The sequence below is a fragment of the Mesoplodon mirus genome (assembly GCF_964341445.2).
Source record: "Mesoplodon mirus genome assembly, chromosome: 4".
Taxonomy (NCBI): Eukaryota; Metazoa; Chordata; class Mammalia; order Artiodactyla; family Ziphiidae; genus Mesoplodon; species Mesoplodon mirus.
In genome coordinates, this window is record NC_138979.1 from 33,674,928 (window position 1) to 33,694,077 (window position 19,150).

The 19,150-nt window shown below is 47.7% G+C and overlaps 1 protein-coding gene across 1 annotated transcript in view; it reads left to right on the plus strand.

Moving 5' to 3' along the window:
- Positions 1-563: 563 nt before the first annotated feature.
- Positions 564-19,150, plus strand: part of ABHD17C (abhydrolase domain containing 17C, depalmitoylase) — a 57,837-nt gene continuing 39,250 nt past the window's right edge. The window contains 3 exon segments of the mRNA XM_082619596.1: positions 564-2,393; positions 2,395-2,450; positions 2,453-2,834. Of these exon segments, the coding sequence (XP_082475722.1) occupies positions 1,699-2,393; positions 2,395-2,450; positions 2,453-2,834 (1,133 nt within the window). The 5' untranslated portion in view covers positions 564-1,698.

The following is a 19,150-nucleotide window of genomic DNA, read 5'->3' on the forward strand; positions in this document are numbered from 1 at the left end:
GCTTTTTAGAAAGGGAAACCTAATCTCCAGAAGATAAAATGTGGTTTGGGGTGAAACATCACCAAGTGCAAATAATGTTAAAATAAGACTTCAAATATTTAGTCTGAACAGGCTTTGCCAACCAAGTTTTCTTTAGCCCAAGTTTTTGGACAGTTTCAAAAACATTTAAAAACTTAATATTTTAGTGAAGAAATAATCTTTTAAAAGCACGTCCTGAAGGTTATAGAAATCAGTATGGGGACTTCCCTGGTGGTGCAGTGGTTAAGAATCTGCCTGCCAGTGCAGGGGACACGGGTTCGATCCCTGGTCTGGGATCCCACATGTAGCAGAGCAACTAAGCCTGCGCTCTAGAGCCCGTGAGCCACAACTACTGAGCCCGCGAGCCACAACTACTGAGCCTGCGAGCCACAACTACTGAGCCTGTGTGCCGCAACTACGGAAGCCTGTGCGCCTAGAGCCCGTGCTCCGCAACAAGAGAAGCCACCACGATGAGAAGCCCGCGTACTGCATCGAAGAGTAGTCCCCGCTCACCACAACTAGAGAAAGCTCGTGTGCAGCAGTGAAGACCTAACACAGCCAAATAAAGAAAGAAAGAAAAAAGAAATCAGTATGGGTAAATTCATTTAGATGAAGGTGCTCAAAAACACACCTTCCACAAAAGCCACAACGATAGTTTAAATTCTCCTGGATGTCTGTGAGTTAAAACAACGGATCCAGAGGGGTGATGCTGGCAACCTCCTTGTGTTTAGCTGCCCTGCTGGCAGTCCAGGAAGGGTATCTCCTGTCAATTCCTGAAAGGGAATTTAGCTGCCAATTCAGGAGGAGAAAGGAAGGATAGAAGGCTCTGCGAAGTTGGCACTGGAGCTTACTCAGTCTCAAGGCACTGAGAGTAATATTTGGAGGGGGAAAAAAATCACTTAAAGGTGCATGCCAAGATTACAATGGATTTAAATCATTATAAAACCTTTCCTGATTAAGACTATTAAAAATCCGGGACCCGAGAAACAAGCTTTGAGGAACTAGCACTGTAAAGGACGCCTAGCTGCTACTAGAAAACCTACTGCCCGTGGGATTAGAAATGACAACGGCCACGTGATATATTGCTAACTATACAGTGCGGCCCTGTTATAGTAGCTGACTTTTATAGATACAGGGATTTACTAAAGGCCCAGTCATGCCCCTAGGAAAGCAATACTGTGGCTACATATGCAGAAACAGCCTCCTGTAACAGGGAAATACAGCGATCGCCGCTCTGTCCTACACCACCGGTACCCTTTATGGTCCTGAGACTTCGGGAAGAGGCAGTTCAGAAAGCACCATGGACCCAAAGAGTCAAGTATTTCAGGTTCATTCCAACTCTCTTCCACTCGTTAAATTTTCAATAGATTCCCAAGAACCTCCATGCATGAGAAAACTTGGATTTGAGGAAGGGAATTCCAGGGGGAGGGGAGAGAGGGGAATGGTCCGATCGGGGAGGATACCCGCGCCACTTCCACTGTCCGGCCTGGGGATCGGCCCACCTGCCCCACGTGCCTAAGCCCGGGTGCCCCGCTCCTCCGGGTCCCTGCGCTCCCGGAGAGCCCCTGTCGGCCCCAGGTCGTGCTTCCCAGGGGGCTAAAGGAGCCGGCGCCTCCTCCAGGGCCCCCTCTGGGGATCTGCCCCCTTGCCCCCCACGCAGACACCTAAGCCGGGCGCCCCATGCTCCGGGCCCCGGTCCGTCCCGGGAAGGAGGACTCGCTTCCCAGGCCAGAGCAGGTGCCCGCGCCCTCACACGCGGAGTCGGGGGAGGTGGCCGGGGAGCCCCGCCCAGATGCCGAGCCCTGCGCCGGGGCCCGGCCGGGGAGCGGGCTCTCGGTAACCCGGAAGTGGCGGCGGCGGGCGTGCGGGAGCGGGGGCCGGGGGGCGGTGCGCTCCAGCCGGCATGGCCGCCGCCGCCGCCGCCGCCGCCGCCGCCGCCGCCCGCTTTGTGTGCCGCGCGCGGGCCCCAACCGCCCGCGCCTCGCCCGGCCCGCGGGGCCGCCGCTGACCCGCCCCGACTCTAAGCTCGGCGCCCGCCGGGCCGGCCCCGCCTCCCTCCTCCTGCACTTCCCCTCCCCCCGTCCTCCTGCCGCCGGGCGGGCGGGCAGCAGCCGCCCTCCGTGCTCTGCTCGCGCGCTCCTCGCCGCGCGCCCGCCCGCCCTCGCACCCGAGCCAGCCTGCCTGCCTGCCTGCCGTACCGGCGGCGGCGGGCTCGAGGCCGCCCCGATGCCCGAGCCAGGCCCCAGGATGAACGGCTTCTCGCTGGGCGAGCTGTGCTGGCTCTTCTGCTGCCCGCCCTGCCCAAGCCGCATCGCCGCCAAGCTGGCCTTCCTGCCGCCAGAGCCCACCTACACGGTGCTGGCGCCCGAGCAGCGCGGCCCCGGCGCCCCCGCCCCGGCCTCGGCGCCCGCCGCCGCCGCCGCCGCCGCGGCCCAGCCGGCGCCGCAGCAGCCTGAGGAGGGCGCGGGCTCGGGGCCCGGCGCGTGCAGCCTGCACCTGAGCGAGCGCGCCGACTGGCAGTACTCGCAGCGCGAGCTGGACGCCGTCGAGGTCTTCTTCTCGCGCACGGCCCGGGACAACCGGCTCGGCTGCATGTTCGTGCGCTGCGCGCCCTCCAGCCGCTACACGCTGCTCTTCTCGCACGGCAACGCCGTGGACCTCGGCCAGATGTGCAGCTTCTACATCGGCCTCGGCTCGCGCATCAACTGCAACATCTTCTCCTACGACTACTCGGGCTACGGCGTCAGCTCGGGCAAGCCCTCCGAGAAGAACCTCTACGCCGACATCGACGCCGCGTGGCAGGCGCTGCGCACCCGGTGAGCCCGGCGGCGGTCGCCAGGCCTGGCCTGCCACTGCGGGGAGGCGGGCTGGGGGTCCCCTGGGGGCCTCTGGGGCGGCCTGAGAAGAAAGGGGCCCCTCGTCCGGGGCTGTGGGCGAGCAGAGACCCCCCCACCCCACCCGCCGCCCCGCGGCCGCCGTGGATTCTCTTTTCTTCTCGCTCCCTGGCTTTCTCTTACCCCCTCCAAAAACTCCTCCAGCCCTCGGTTTCCTGGAGATTTCGGATTCGGAGGATTTTGCCTGCTTTGGCGCGCCCGGGTGCCCCCGATCCACCGGCTGGGTCTTTTGTGGTTCTGGTCACCGCAAGTGGCAACGTCGGGGTGCTTAAATACCGGGCAGAAATAGCTTGGTTCGCGTTTAGTTTGTGTGAGCTGGCAGCCAGAGGCTGGAGGTCCTCAGGCTGAAGTGACCTTGGGCAAGGCGCGCGAGTCTCATACCTCTGTTTCCTTCCTTGTAAAATCAGGGGGCGAGTCGGGAAGACTTCCCAAAGACGTTCCGGTTGTAAAGTGCTCGGCGGAGCCGTGTCGGGGCAGCCGTGGAGGTAGCCGGAGGGTCGGGTGGTGTGAAGTTTGCCTCCTGGTGGGGCTGAGTAGCTGGCACTGCGGGCAGGGAGTTAGCTCGTGCCTGTGGGCCTGGCATCTTCCTCAGAGCCTCAGTAAAAACCCAGGATGAGTTGGAATCTTACGTTACAGGGTTTGGGGAATCTCTTGACCTTGAGTTAGCATTCACAGGAGAACTACAAAGTATTTTATCGAGGGAGGGCCTTTTATGTGCAAGGCAGAAATTGGGGGCGTGGTTTCGGGGCTAGACCTAGTAAGACCAGCAAACAAAACTTGAGTGTTAGTCCGAGTGAGGCAGAAGTCTGGTAAGTGGGCAAGTCGAGTCACCTGTTTGTGCTCCGGTTTGGGTATCTATGATTTTGCCCCAGCCACCTGGTAGCAGGGATGGTGAAAATACCTGAGATCATGTCTCCTGTGACATCCGATTGCTTCAGATGAGAGAGTCCCCAGAATAAGTGCTGATGCAGGGGACACGGGTTCGTGCCCCGGTCCAGGAAGATCCCACATGCCGCGGAGCAGCTGGGCCCATGAGCCATGGCCACTGAGCCTGTGCGTCCGGAGCCTGTGCTCCGCAGCAGGAGAGGCCACAACAGTGAGAGGCCCGTGTACCGCAAAAAACAAAACAAAAAAAACAAAAACAAACAATAAAATGTGTTTGCTCGGCTCATACAGACTGCCAACATTAGTGATTTTTGTCTCCATTCCTGTTCATACATATGCTCATAAATTACCCTGTGACTTTCTGGGAAAATGACTTTTCCAATAGGGAAGTACTTAGGATTTAATATGTTGCTTACTCACGTTCTCCTGAAGTCCTGAAGGAGTTCATTTTGGATGATAGCTTTTTGAAAGTGGTTTAGGCTGAGATGGTACCATAGGCAGAGACACTGAGTCAGAATCTACAAGTTAAAAAGCCACCTGTTCCAGTAAAGGGTTTCAAAAGTATGTGTGTCACACACAATCAATAGATTGCTAGAATTTGCTGTTGGTAAAGGTATTAAAAATAAGGGTTGACATTAGATCTTTTTAAAGTGAAACATTAAAATCCTACCTTGAGTAGGTTTTATGATAAAATTTCTGCAGAACACTGTTCCTGTATGTGCCTGTCTGGATTAGAATGAAATCCTTTCAGATATGCGTGTCTGGATTAGAATGAAATCCTTTCAGATGTAAGGCTAACCCTTTGCCCTGAATATGCAGGTGTGTCTGTGTTACAACATACGTGAGGCATAGTTATTTCCTGGAGACTTGTCATATTTAATTTAATTAAGGGCGTTGTTTTAGATAAGGTTAAACTTTGAATTATGTGCTGGTATAGCTTAACTTTGCCCAGGATTTATTTAATTTTATACCAGAACTCATGTCTAGATTGAGTTACTCACCTGTAAAATAGGTTAGAACTTAAAGGCTAAACGAGAATCTTAGGATTTGAAGAAACCTTTCACATCTTCTTGTCCTGTGCTTTTCAAACTTTTTTGGATTGTGACCCCACAATAAGAAACACATTTTACATCTAGATTAAGCGCACACATACACATCTGTGTCTATATATCAGACGCAAATGTCTCACAAACCAATATTTTTGCCTGTGGGCAATACACATGCAGACTATGTTCTTTTATTTTTAAATAAATTTATTTATTTTTGACTGCGTTGGGTCTTTGTTGCTGTGCGTGAGGTTTCTCTAGTTGCGGTGAGCGGGGGCTACTCTTTGTTGTGGTGCGTGGGCTTCTCATTGCGGGGGTTTCTCTTGTTGAGGAGCACAGGCTGTAGGCACGCGGGCTTCAGTAGTTGTGGTGTGCAGGCTCAGTAGCTGTGGTGCACGGGCTTAGTTGCTCCGCAGCATGTGAGATCTTCCCGGACCAGGGTTCGAACCCATGTCCCCTGCATTGGCAGTCAGATTCTTAACCACTGCGCCACCAGGGAAGTCCCACTATGTTCTGTTTTATTTCATATTATTATTTTTTTTTTAAAGAAGAAGAAAAAGAATGCTGGTTGTGAAGGACTAAGTTTATTTCCCATATCATTTATGGACACTGTCCTTGTGCACCCTCATTTGACAGAGGACTGGGGAAGAGCAGTAGGTCTCTTGACTGCTAGTTTAGTACTCTTTCCACACCATGCAGTCCTATTTATCAGATTTCTCTAGAGGTGCATTTACATGTCTCAGTTATTCTAATAGGCTAGGAGTACTTGACTCAGAAGCTAAGCAGTCCCTTAACCACCTCCTCTCTGCTCTCTGTAGTTTTTCTGCTCTAACCTTGCCTGGAAGATGCCCTCTTCTCTGCCCATGTACAGCTCCGTTCAGGTCATTGCCACGGCAGCAGGACCTCCCCCCCACCCCCCGCCCCATGTACCCATTGTTCCGCGGCTGCCTCAGATCCCGTTTTCCACCCCCAGCCTTCATGTCTTCCTTGGGGATCTTTCTCTTTTCTGATCTCCTGATGAGAAGAGACACTCAGAACACTGCTCCGAACACTGATTGGAGAGCCCACCCTATCCTAAATCATCTCCATCTCTGCACTCAGGTGTTATTCCTCCAGGAGGAATGTAAGGTGTGTGTGTCAGTGCTGTGCATCCCCCAAAGTACCCAGCCCAGTACTTGCCCTCCCTCCTCATACTCACACCCGGCCTTTTGTATATGCCCCTTTCCTATACCCTGAATTCTGTATCCTGTCTGGATCCTGACTGGGTTCCGGGACCCTTGGTATTCCTGTGCACCTGGTACTCAGCTCCTTTACCTGCACTTATCACACTGTGTTGCTGTGTCCTGTTGTGTGACTGCATCCCACTAAGCTGAAAGTTCCTTGAGGGCAAGGACTCCCTGTCTTCTGTTTTCCCAACAACTGGCAAAGTGCCTTAAGATAAGAGACACTCATTAAATGTTTGTTTAATGGGTTGCACATATGGGTGCCCCCTAAATAGATGGGATAGATTCAAATTTTCCTAATTTTCTTAGAGAGTTGCATCTATTTTACCTCTAGGGTTTGGTATCCATGGGCATAACTATAGGCATAGAAAGGGGTTACAATGTATTGGCTTGAGGTCTGATCCACTTTGTATCTATTATATACCCATGTTTGCAACATTGAAGTATCTGTATTGAACAGAAGAGTAACAGTAACCCTTTTGTGTTTCTCTTCATCCTTTCTCCATTACTATCTGTGCATGCTCTAGTGAGCTGCCCAGTCCTTGATGGAGGACTTCAAACACAAATACTACCTAGTATTTCCATGGGTAAAGGTAGCAAATTCCCTAAATGATGAGCAGTAGAGTGGGCCAGTAATCTAAAATAAGGGTTTGGGGAGGAAGTAAATTCGAAGGCAAAAAAGGTGGTCATTGCTATTTGGCCAATAGATGATTATTTTAAGCATTTGAAAAATGACTGAAAAGGGTGTAGAAGAGAGGTAGGATTTGAAAGAGCCAGGGAGAGCATGGACTCAGCATAGAAGAAGTAAGTTGGTGTTTTATTAGGTTCGTACAGCTGTAGCAAAGTACCATAGACTGGGTGGCTTAAAAGAAACAAAAATTTCTCAGTTCTGGAGGCTGGATGTCTGAGATCAGGGTGCCAGCATTGTCAGGCTCTGGTGAAAACCCTGTTTCTGGTTGCAGACTTCTCATCGTTTTCTCACATGGTGGAAGGGGCAAGGGAGCTTTCTTGGGCTGGTTTATAAGGGCACTAATCCCATTCATATGGGTTCCACCTTCATGACCTAGTCACCTTTCAAAAACCCCACCTCCTAATAACATCACCCTGTGGGTTAGGTTTCAACATATGGGACACGTGCATGCATGCACGTGTGCACGTGCACGCACGCACACACACACACAAACACATTATTCAGCCTACCGGCGGTTGGTTTTATTTATTTTATTTTTTTTTAATTAATTTATTTATTTTTTGGCTGCATTGGTTGCTGTGCGCGGGCTTTCTCTAGTTGCGGCGAGCGGGGGCTACTCTTCATTGTGATGCGCAGGCTTCTCATTGCAGTGGCTTCTCTTGTTGCAGTTGCAGAGCACAGGCTATAGGCGCACGGGCTTCAGTAGTTGTGGCACGTAGGCTTAGTACTTGTAGCTTGTGGGCTCTAGAGTAGTTATGGTGCACAACTTAGTGGCTTAGTTGCTCCGTGGCTTGTGGGATCTTCCCGTACCAGGGCTCGAACCCGTGTCCCCTGCATTGGCAGGCGGATTCTTAACCCCTGTGCCACCAGGGAAGCCCCTCGGCAGTTGGTTTTAGAACAGAGAGAGACAGCTGAGAATCTAAACATGGTGGAGGCCTTGAAGGTTAGGGCATGTTTTACATTTGAGTTACTAATACACCTTATAAGCATGTTGTGAATCCAAGCAATTGAGGGAATGAATTGGAATCACTTAGAAATATTTGTAGAAAGGACACTGTGAAAATCAGTATAGCCTTATCGGAGAGTAGTGTTGTAATTTGAGCTGGTGTGATTAATTTGTGCAGTAAAGGCTGCCTGTTGGTTAAGGTGGAATTAAGTAGGCGGATTAAGCCTCCTCAGCACACATCCTTCAGGGGTCTTCTCGGAGGTGAGCTGATTTAGGCTGCAGAATTGGGACCTGTGATTCAAGAGGGAGTGAATCAAGCTGATTTGAAGGTGTGAACCCAAACAAGCAAATAACCCAGAGAATGAGGTGTCAGTTAGACAGAGAGAGTTTTGGCTGGAACATTTTAATCTAGAGGAACAGGAGAGTAGAGGCATTTACGATTCAATATGTTATTAGTGTTTCCCATCAGCATTCACAGAAGTTGTTTTGTGCAAAGACTGTGCACGGGAGAGGCATTTGGTAACACTGGCAGAGAAACTGACCTAATCAGAGAAAGCAAATGCAGAGAGAGGAAGGTAAATAAGAACTTTCAGGGAATTCCCTGGCCGTCTCTTGGTTAGGACTCTGCGCTTTCATTGCCAGGACTGGGGTTCGATCCCTGATCAGGGAACTAAGATGTAAGATCCCGCAAGCCGAGAGGCTGGGGTTAAAAAAAGAACTTTAAATGCCTAGGTACAAAAGGCAAGTTACAAGAGACTTACTATTTCTTTCACTCATTCATTCTTTCAACTAATAAACCATTAACCATTGAACACATATATTGATACTGTGATTGTACCAGACCCTAAGGTTTGCTTGAGTATCGTTAATCTCAAACTGTTTCTTTTTTTTGTGAAAGGTTGGACTAAATTTTAGAGGCGTTTTGAATATGTTGCCATGTGTTGCCCTTTTATAACTTTTGCATCTGTGATTCATAGGGTCCATAATTGGAAAATCCCTACGTCATGGGAAGGCTGTCGTGGATATCCTCAGGTAGTGAGAGCCTTGAAAAGCACCTTCTTCTGTTGGTTGTGAATGTTGTTTACAGTATGACTCGGGATGGATTTCTCCTGGGAGCAGCAAAACAGTTACTACTTTCCTGAGATTGTTGAATTTAATGAACTAACTTCTTTATTCTCAGTTTTCTCAGAGGGAATTAATTCTACGGTGCCATTAAAGGAAGAAGGCTCATGATTTCTTCCTGAGTTTGACTGATTAGTGACCAGGAAAACAGAATGTGTTATAAATAATGTGTTATGTGAATGCACAACGATCTTTCTAGAATGGAAATAGAATATCAGCTTGCAGTTCAAGGCAGTCAGTGTGAAAATATCCCATTAGGAAGAACGCACCTCCTAAGAAGAGACCTTTTGAAACTGACATAGGTGAAGTGTGTTTTGGGGGTTCCCTTTTCTTTAATGTCCCCACCGCCCTTCTCCAGTGCCCTCGGCCTGTACCTGGTTCTTCAGGCTGCCCTCGCCATGCCATCAGGCAGGATTTCTTTCTCTAGCACAACCAGATTCTGCGCTGTCACCCCTATCCCACCAAAGCTTACTTTCCCGTGGTTCTATTTTTTGAGGGGCCTTACTTTCCTCTAGTAACCCAGATGCCAAAGATCTGACAAGCCTTTCCATGTTTCTGTGTTAATGGTCAATAACGCCTTGATGGGTTTTCTCTTCCTGTTTTTATTTAGGGCAATCTTGGAGGCTCAGTTTTCTAAAACTCAGTCTGGAAACTCTACTAGTGCAATGGCATATTGGTGGAAGAGACCCCTCTTTTTTTGTTTTTTTTAATTTTCTGAAGAAGTCTTTAGAATGATACTATCCTGAGGTCACTTAGAGCAAACCCTTAAGTTCACTCCCGACCTTCTATTACTGCTTGCACTTCCCTCCCTCTCTCCAAATTTAGTAACTACTGTACCCATATTAATAACCCTGCATAAGACTCCAGAGTCTGGCTTCAGGAATTTTACTGTTCATCGTGGTAGCAGATTTACCTTCTCTATTGGATATTGCTCACGCTAGTGTTGGAGGCCATAAATCTGCTCTATTTTAAGAAGCTTCGTGTACATAGAGAATGGACTTGAGGACATGGGGAGGGGGAAGGGTAAGCTGGGACGAAGTGAGAGAGTGGCATGGACATATATACACTACCAAATGTAAAATAGATAGCTAGTGGGGAGCAGCCGCATAGCACAGGGAGATCAGCTTGGTGCTTTGTGACCACCTAGAGGGGTGGGATAGGGAGGGTGGGAGGGAGACGCAAGAGGGAGGGGATATGGGGATATATGTATACATATAGCTGATTCGTTTTGTGATACAGCAGAAACTAACACACCATTGTAAAGCAATTCTACTCCAATAAAGATGTTAAAAAAAAAAAAAAAGAAGAAGAAGCTTCAGGTACAAGAATCCAAAGTCTCAAAACAGATACACTTAGGAGATCATGAACTGGATATCAGAATGATTTTTTTTTCAGGATTGCTTTAAATAATAGGCTTGCTGATTTGTAAAAGACTTAATTTGCGAAAATTAGATGTACACAAAACTTTTTGAACTAGGGAACTTAGTTCTAATTCCAGCAGTCCCTCTAATCCATGATGTCACTTCATGCAGGGAGACGCTCCACACTTCTGGGCTTTACATTCCATTGTTTTAAAAGCAAGGGATTCAACTACAGTAAGTCCGCTACATAAGAACCTTCAAGTTGAGAGCTTTCAAAGATGCGAATGTGCATCTGGTTCCAGCAAGGAACCAGAACCTGTGCCATCCACGTCAGGTGTGAGTGACGTTGCAGCTCGCCCTCCGTCTCCTGTTGCTGACGATCCTTCAGCCCTACCATCTCCCACCTCCTCTCCCTCCTCCAGTCAGTAACTCTTCTTGCCTGTTCACTCCATGCCAGCCCCTGTAATGTACTACTGTACTTTTCAAGGTACTGTACTGTAAGAGTCAAAATGTTTTCTCTATTTTTTGTGTTTCTTTTATGTATTATTTGTGTGAAAAGTATTATAAACCTATTCCAGTGCAGTACTATATAGCCAACTGTATTAGTTGGGAACCTAGGCTAACTCTGTTGGACTTACGAACAAATTGGATTTACGAACATGCTCTCGGACCGGAACTGGTTCATATGTAGGGGACTTATTGTACATGGCTTCTGAGATGCCTTCTTTAAGTAAGGCTGTGTTTCATGATTTTCAGAGGAAGTGCCTAATGTTTTTGAATTTGCTTTCCCTGACTACACGGAGAAACTTGGTGGATTCAAGTCTCTACAGTGGATCTCAACCCTGGCTGCCCGTCAGCAGTTCTAGGTAGATTTTATCTTAGAGTGTGTGTGTGTGTGTGTGTGTATCTAGACACGTGCATGTGTGTGTCTGTGTGTGCATATATATAAGTGAGCATGTATTCATTCACGTGTGTGTGCATCTGTGCGTGCACGTGTGCAGCCAAGGTTGAGATGCACTCACCTAGAAACTACAGTTAAAGATTGGCCACAATTACAGTTGGTTAACACTTGAAGAAAAGAGTATGCTAGGGAAGATTTTTTTATACTCGTTTGTAGATGGTTTTAGTTGAAGGTCTTTGGTGGCCAGGAACCCGCTAGCGTGGACCAAGTCGGGGAGTAGTTGTTGAGAGGACACAGCCATGTTCATACTTGCAAGATTCCTGAGCCTCCCGGGGACTGAAGTTGGGGACCTGAAAGCCATCTTGGCCCTCGGCCCTCACGCTCTCAGCTTCCTCTGGGTGAGCTGGTGCCTCCCAGCTCCTTCTCTCTTCATGCCTGGTCCATTGCTCTTTCTAGAACAAGCCTCTTCCCTGTTCCTGGTCTCTGCGCATCACTTCACCCCAGATGTGCTTACCCCCGACTCAGCTGCCCAGGAGCTGGTCTCTCTCTGGCTTCTAGATACCTCGTTCCCATTCTTCTTCTTTTTTAAAAAATTTTTATTGGAGTATATTTGATTTACAACGCTGTGTTAGTATCAGGTGTACAGAAAAGTGAATCAGCCATACATATACATATATCCAGTCTTTTTAAAGATTCTTTTCCCATATAGGCCATTAGAGAGCACCGAGTAGAGTTCCCTGTGCTATACAGTGGGTTCCCATTCATTATCTACTTTATATATAGTAGCGTCATTCCCATTCTTGATTCCCCCAGTTGTACCCCGGGATAGTGATGGCCAGGGCCGAGGTGGTGTAAGTGAACAAGGCTCCCTCCTTGGAGATAAGGTGGGGCTGTGGCTGGGATGAGCACTACCCCGCACAGCCATCACTAGCACTTCTGGAGGGGGTTGCCCGGGGCCGTCTCCACTCTCCACTCAGCCCCTGTGTGCCCCAGCCTGTGACTGGCCAGAGAGCACAGACCTTGAAGAATAGGCCATAATGAGTAGACCTTAAACCAGGTCAGTAGACCAGTGACATGGTTGCCTCTTGACCGGCGTGTGGCTCCCTTTGTCAGCCTGGAAACGGAAGATTGTGGAAAAGTAGGGCTCTCCTCTCGAGTCGCCTCCCCCCTGTCTGCCCTACAGCAGATGCACCATCCGCCCTGCAACTGGGGCTGCTGTGCAAACGGTCTGTGGTGTGGACGGAATTCTGCACCGCCCTTGGGGCAAAGGAGACAGGGAGGCGGTGGGTGAAGGGGGCGGGGAGAGGGAGGCCCCCAACTCTACAGGGGCCAGCGGACTCCTGTGTCACCGAGTCACAAGAGATCCCCACCTTGAAATGATTTAATGATTCAGTTCTTCACTGAGATGATTTATAGCTGGAACCGATTTGTGGCTCTTACATCAGAGTAGCTCAGGCAAGGTTAACCTCAAGGGTAACCTGAAGAGGAGTGTGGCTGCCAGCCTTCACTTTCTCTGATGTTTTTAATGGTCATGGGCAGAGGTTTTGGAGTCACACACCTGAGTTTAGGTCCTGCCTGGGCCACTTATTAAGTGCTTGACCTCAGGCAAGTTTCCTAACCTTTTTGAACCTCAGTTAAAGTAATAACAGTGGTGGTCGTAGGGGCGCAAAATTGGCCAGTGCAACGTGTGTCTCTTTGGCAGAAGGATTATTTGAGGCTGATTATTTTAAGAAACTGCAGCCACGGGAGAGGCTTTGGAAAACCCGAGTAGAAGTTACCTTTCTGTAAGAGACATTTACATGTATAAGGGAAATCTCCATTTGTAAGGGTGTCTCCCCAGCTGCTCCAGGAAGGTGGGGGGGAGGGGGTATGACCTTATCTCTAGAAGCTCTTATCAGTGCAGAAGGTGAGGACTTAAATCTGCATAACAACCTCACCTTTGTTTCCTCTGCATTTCCTGGTGACCTCCCAGAGCTGATCCCCACCGCTGTCTTCTTTTGCTTTAGCTGAAGATGATATTTAAGGTGCAGACTTCTGCCATTTCAGAGACTTACTCAGTTTTCCTGGGTCTTTCCCATGTATGCATGTTATTAAACTTGTGTTTGCTTTTCTCCTGTTAATCTGTCTTATATCAATTTAATTAGTAGACCAGCCAAAGACCCTAGAAAGGAAGAAGGGAAAACTTTTCTGCCCCTACATGCTAATAATAATAATCAACAACGACCTCATGTCAGATGCTCTAGCGCACAAGGCTTTCCGCATAGTCAGAGGACAACAAATGGGAAGCTGTTGTTGTTTCAGATCGTTGAGAGCATCAGAGCTGTAATCACCAAACGCTCAGATCATGCTGTAGACCAGAGGCTTAGATCAGGTGTTAAAGAAATTGCTCCCTTCCCCCTTCTCCATACATGTAAATAATACCCAGGGCGAGGGAGCTTGATGGGTGTGGCTACAGAGGAACTGTAAAGGAGTTTTAGTTTTATTTGCAGCTAAGGGGGAAGAGACTCTTTGAATTTGTTCCTCTGACCTCGAGGGCTCTATGTAAGATGTTTTGGCTTCGGGGAGTGGTGTGCATTAGTATTTTAAATCGGATAGCACTTCATCTACCAAGGTGTTTATATCCCCAAAGGAGATCTTAAAAGGAGAAGAAACCTTACCTGTAATCCAACACCTTGCACTTACTTTGCAAACCCTTCCTGCTTTGCTCCCTTCCCTCCGCCCTGCTGTTTCCAGGCTTAGCTGCTCAGGAGCTGAGCTTGTGTTCTGGGCGGAACCAGAGACTTCCTCAGACATAGAGTCAGGGATGGGGAGAACGAAGAAGCGAAACTCCCCCTTTCTCCACCACTCAGGACATTCTGGTTGCTCTTTTTTTTTTTTTTTGCGGTACGCGGGCCTCTCACTGTTGTGGCGTCTCCCGTTGTGGAGCACAGGCTCCGGACGTGCAGGCTCAGCGGCCATGGCTCACGGGCCCAGCCACTCCGCGGCATGTGGGATCTTCCCGGACCGGGGCACGAACCCGTGTCCCCTGCATCGGCAAGCGGACTCTCAACCACTGCGCCACCAGGGAAGCCCTCTGGTTGCTCTTTTTTAATGGGACAACCTTCAGTAGATAAGAGTTTTCTTTTTTTCCTAAAGTTGGCCCAGGGACCTGAATGCACATTTCCTCCTAAAATATGAATGCTCCGTGATGCCTTGTACCTCAGATCCCTGTTGAGTTTTCAAGGCTGTGTGAAATGGAGCTCATTGATAACTTCTACAATATTGATTTACTTCAGAGTGTTAAAAGGACCATGGCACCATGGTGAAACTGGAAACCTCTGTTTCCAGGAAGTCTAGGTCATTCACATTCAATGCTCAGACTGTTGTTAACTGTTGCATGACATTGACTTGCTGAATCACTGAGAGGAGCCCTACCTCAAGATTACTTGTTAACCGAGTCAAATGAAAAAGGAGCACAAGGAACCTCCAGTGCTGATTATTAGTTTGTTCCTTCAGTTTACATTTTTAAATGGTTAAAATGAAACCTGGGCAGTTACATTGGGGGAAAAACATAAAGGAAGCCTGTATTCAGAATATATCTACAAAGAGTGGGTTTCCAGACGGTAATTATAACTCTGCTGGCCAACACCTCTGTTATTATAGTTGGTAATCTCATGAGAATTCCAGCTTACCCAAAACTGTTCTTAGTGATGGTCACAGACAGAACCAGACCATGTGCAGTGATAATTATATTGACTGCAAAGGTCTGTGATACCAGAACAAGGTTCTTGTACGCTGGTTTAACTAAAACAATTTGATTTATCCCTATTGTCATAAATAATGCAAGGATATTTCAGAATCTCTGTTTTTGGTTGCTATGTTCTTTAATGATTACTATTGTCATAACATTCATACCACTTAAATTTACATACATGTATATATACATGTAACCATTCACGTGTTTAATCATTTCTAAACATTTCATATAACAAGGCTACATAAAATGATTTTTTAAATCTTTTTTTAATAAATTTATTTATTTTTTATTTTAGGCTGTGTTGGGTCTTCTTTGCTGCGCGCGGGCTTTCTCTAGTTGCGGTGAGCAGGGGCTGCTCTTCCTTGTGGTGTGTGGGCTTCTCATTGTGGTGGCTTCTCTTGCTGTGGAGCACGGGCTCTCGGCGCGTGGGCCTCAGTAGTTTTGGATAGCGGGCTCCAGAGCGCAGGCTCAGTAGTTGTGGCACACGGGCTTAGTTGCTCCGCGGCATGTGGGATCTTCCCGGACCAGGGCTTGAACCCATGTCCCCTGCATTGGTAGGCAGATTCTTAACCACTGCGCCACCATGGAAGCCCAGCTTCCTTTGCTCTTAATACGCCTTTCTAGGGTTTTCTTGATGTTTTTAGTAGGAAAAACTAATGTATTCCAATTAAACATATGACTCCAAGTTCATTTAAAAATCATTTTAGGGCTTCCTTGGGCTTCCTGCGACAGCCTGCTCTCCGCACCTCACATCCTTCTCCATACGCTCCATCCACTGCCCAGCTGTAGCTTACATCTGTGCGTACCTGGGACAGCGCTGTCTGGCCAGTAATGAGCGCTTATGGAATATGTGTTGAGTAAATAAATGGATGAGTTGGTGATTATGAGTTTACAGACTTTAGTGTAAGAAATGCCTGGGGGCCCTTGCTAAAATGGATTCTGGACCCCACCCTCAGAGATTCTGATATAGTAGATCTGGATTAAAGCATTTTATGTCAGCAGGCCTGGTACAAAGGGTGGGTTGTCTGTATTTGAGGAATACTGAGACATTTAAGTTGCTTGAGGACCCCCAGAATGGCTTGCAGTTGTATCATAATTGCTTCCTCCTTAGAATTTTTTTTAAAAATTTAAAATTTTGGTTGCACCGTGCAGCATGCTGGATCTTAGTTCCCCAACCTAGGATCAAAGCCATGCCCCCTGCATTGGGAGTGCGGAGTCTTAACCACTTAACCACTGGACCACTGGACCACCAGTCTTAATCCTGGACCAGCGTTTCTTGATGTGTAAAATGTGAGAGCACCATAATTACTTTTGCAGGATTAAGTGTGGTGAAGATTACAGTTTTAATTTGCATAATTCCTCCTGCCTGTCTATTTCCACGTGTTTTCTCTCTGAACCGAAAATGGGGCAAGAGTTTCTAGGGGACTTTTATAGGCATCTGTATCTTCTAAAATCCACTCTTTTATTATCTTTGAGTTATCCTCCCATCTTCACCTTTACTAAAGGATTGCAAAGTTAATTAATTAACAGCCCAGACAATTGGAATCTAAACCTCTTAGGAGCTTTTCTCTTCCATCAGAACCTCTTTTCTGGAAAGTGCTACTTGGAGTAAAAGACTGCTGCCTGTAAGCTTATGAAAGAAAAATATGCCTTGGCCTTTCTGTGTCTTTACCTGGAATGCCCTTCTCTGGCCAGCACAGGCTGTTCAGGATCCGCCCCCCCGCGCCACCCACCCACCCCCCGCCCCCAGTGACACGTCTCCCCTACAGAGCCTTGCCATCCAGGCGGCTGACCCTTCCTCCGCTCCCAGAGCTCTGATTATATGTCTGCTCTAGCTCTTATCACCTGGTCTTTTGGTTTGTTCTGTCTGACTCTTGTATAAGAATGCCATCTCCTTGAGGACAGGGCCAGCCTCTGACTCTTTTTGCTCACACTGAGACCCCAGTACAACACCCCTTGTATTGTACAGAAGACCCTTGAGTGTCAGCCAAAGGAATGGTGAGAATGACTGAGGGGTGGTGTTTGTACTGAGGCCTCTTTCTTTTCAGGTTGAAGATTCAGAGTCTTAATCTCCTTTGATTGGGCCTCAGGTATCTATGGCCACCCCAGCTTCCTGCTGAAGTCTCTTTCCTGGGTTGGGTGTGAATGTATACCCCAGCCCAGGGGAGAGAGAGGGGCAATAAAGGACCCTGGGAACTGAGATCCTCCTGGCAGCCCCCCATCCGATCCTCAGCATGGCCGGCCCTCCTTCTGGAAGACAGCTGTTTTCTTCAGAGACACCTGTCTGTGGGACCATTCCAAGAAGGGTAGAGGAGTACTTAGAGGCAATGGGGGGATGTTTGTCTTTTTTGTCATTGATGGGCCAAGAGTGGATGCAAGTCTGTCTACTATCAAAGTGAATTCCCACAGTCCTCCATGCCTGTATTGATGGCCATCTCATGTGGGTTTTTTTGTTTGGTTTTTTTGGTTTTTTTTTTTTTGCGGTACGCGGGCCTCTCACTGCTGCAGCCTCTCCCGTTGCGGAGCACAGGCTCCGGATGCGCAGGCCCAGCGGCCATGGCTCACGTGCCCAGTCGCTCCACGGCATGTGGGATCTCCCTGGACCGGGGCACAAACCCGTGTCCCCTGCATCGGCAGGCGGACTCTCAACCACCGCGCCACCAGGGAAGCCCGCCATCTCATGCTTTTATAAGACTTGGAAAAGGTGGTTGTGGTTATTGTTATTGAGGAATATTTGTATATTTCATCTCCGTTGACAATTAAGAGAATGCAGACTTGGAAAAAAATGTCTCTCGAAGTCCACTGACTGCCTCTCCATTGCCTTCATTTCCTCATGGCCCTTGAGGCCTCTACACCAGCTACTTTTTTTCCCTTGCCATGTTTTTTTTTTTTTTTTAACTTTATTATGATATACAAAGCAAATAAAATATTAAAATAAACCCCATGTCTTTATCACCCACCGTCAACAGCTGTCAACATTCTGCCGTTCTTGTAGCACCTGTTCCTCAACCCACGCCCCATCCTTACTCTTTTATTATTACTTTATAATACGTCTTATTATTTTTTTTAAGAAAAAATCTGCATCATTGAAATGCACAAATCTTAGCTGTCTGCTTCCCCAGCAATATCTTCCTGCTGTCTGTATCAGCACTCAGGCGTGTGATGAGCTAACTGCAGACTCAAGCTTTTCCTGATGTGCTGTGGTGTCACACCATCGGAGTATGGACTGCAGCGTGAGAACAGGTTTAAGGGAGATATTAAATAGATTTAATATCCAATAGTTATCAAAGGCAAGGCCCTGGAGCCTTGGCCCGTGTTTTCAATATCAGTGTTGTAAAGATAGAATAAGTTGGGGACCCCCAGGGGTATGTTCCATTTATCTAGAATTAGTGGGGTACGGTTAAAAGATCACTGGTGTGGGGCTAGGAGATGTGGCTTCTAGGCAACCATTGAGATACCCAGCTGTGTGGCCTGGATAGTCAGGTAATGTCTTTGGGCCTCATTTTCTCCATTTATAAAAAGGAGGTTTGCATTAAATGTCAGTTCTGGTTTAACCATCATTCATTGATTGGCTGTTTTGTGCTAAGCATATTTCACACATTACATTATTTAATCATCAATGTATCTGTGAGGTGGGGACTGTTATCTCCATTTTAAAGATCTGAAAACTGAGGACCAGGAAAGATGAATGACTTGCCCAGGCTCACACAGAGTTAAAAGGTGAGCCAAGATGTGGCCCCAGGCATCCTGACCCTGGAGCTCCTGTTTAAAATCACACAATATTCCCTATGTAACTAGTCTCCCAAGGTGATGGGGTGGATAGGGGGTGAGCATCTTCCAAGGTGCTCAAGACTGTACATTGGGATGCAGAAAGAAAATACCAGAACTTATATTTCTGCTCATTATTTACTATTTTTCAATATATGTTTTTGTTTTAAATGTTCATAAGATTTTATACAGTGTTTTAAAGCACTAATGTACATATAAATTTTTATCTGTCTACGCACACACACACACATCAGGAGTACATGCTCTCATTTTTATGAAAAAGGGTGCATGATGAAAAGTTTAGACACCAGTGCTCTAGATTAATACCGTTAGCTAATTTTTTTTATTTCTTTTCTCAGAATTAAAGGATCTGAGCATGATGAGAAATTAATATTTTCAGAAATTACAATCCTTCGACAAATTGCCTGATGTGTCAGGTACTGGGCTAGATGCTTGGTACAGTCTTGCCTTGTTACCAGATCTTCTATAGTACCAAAAAATTTTTAGTTTGCATTTAAAAGATGACTTTGGGGCTTCCCTGGTGGCGCAGTGGTTGGGA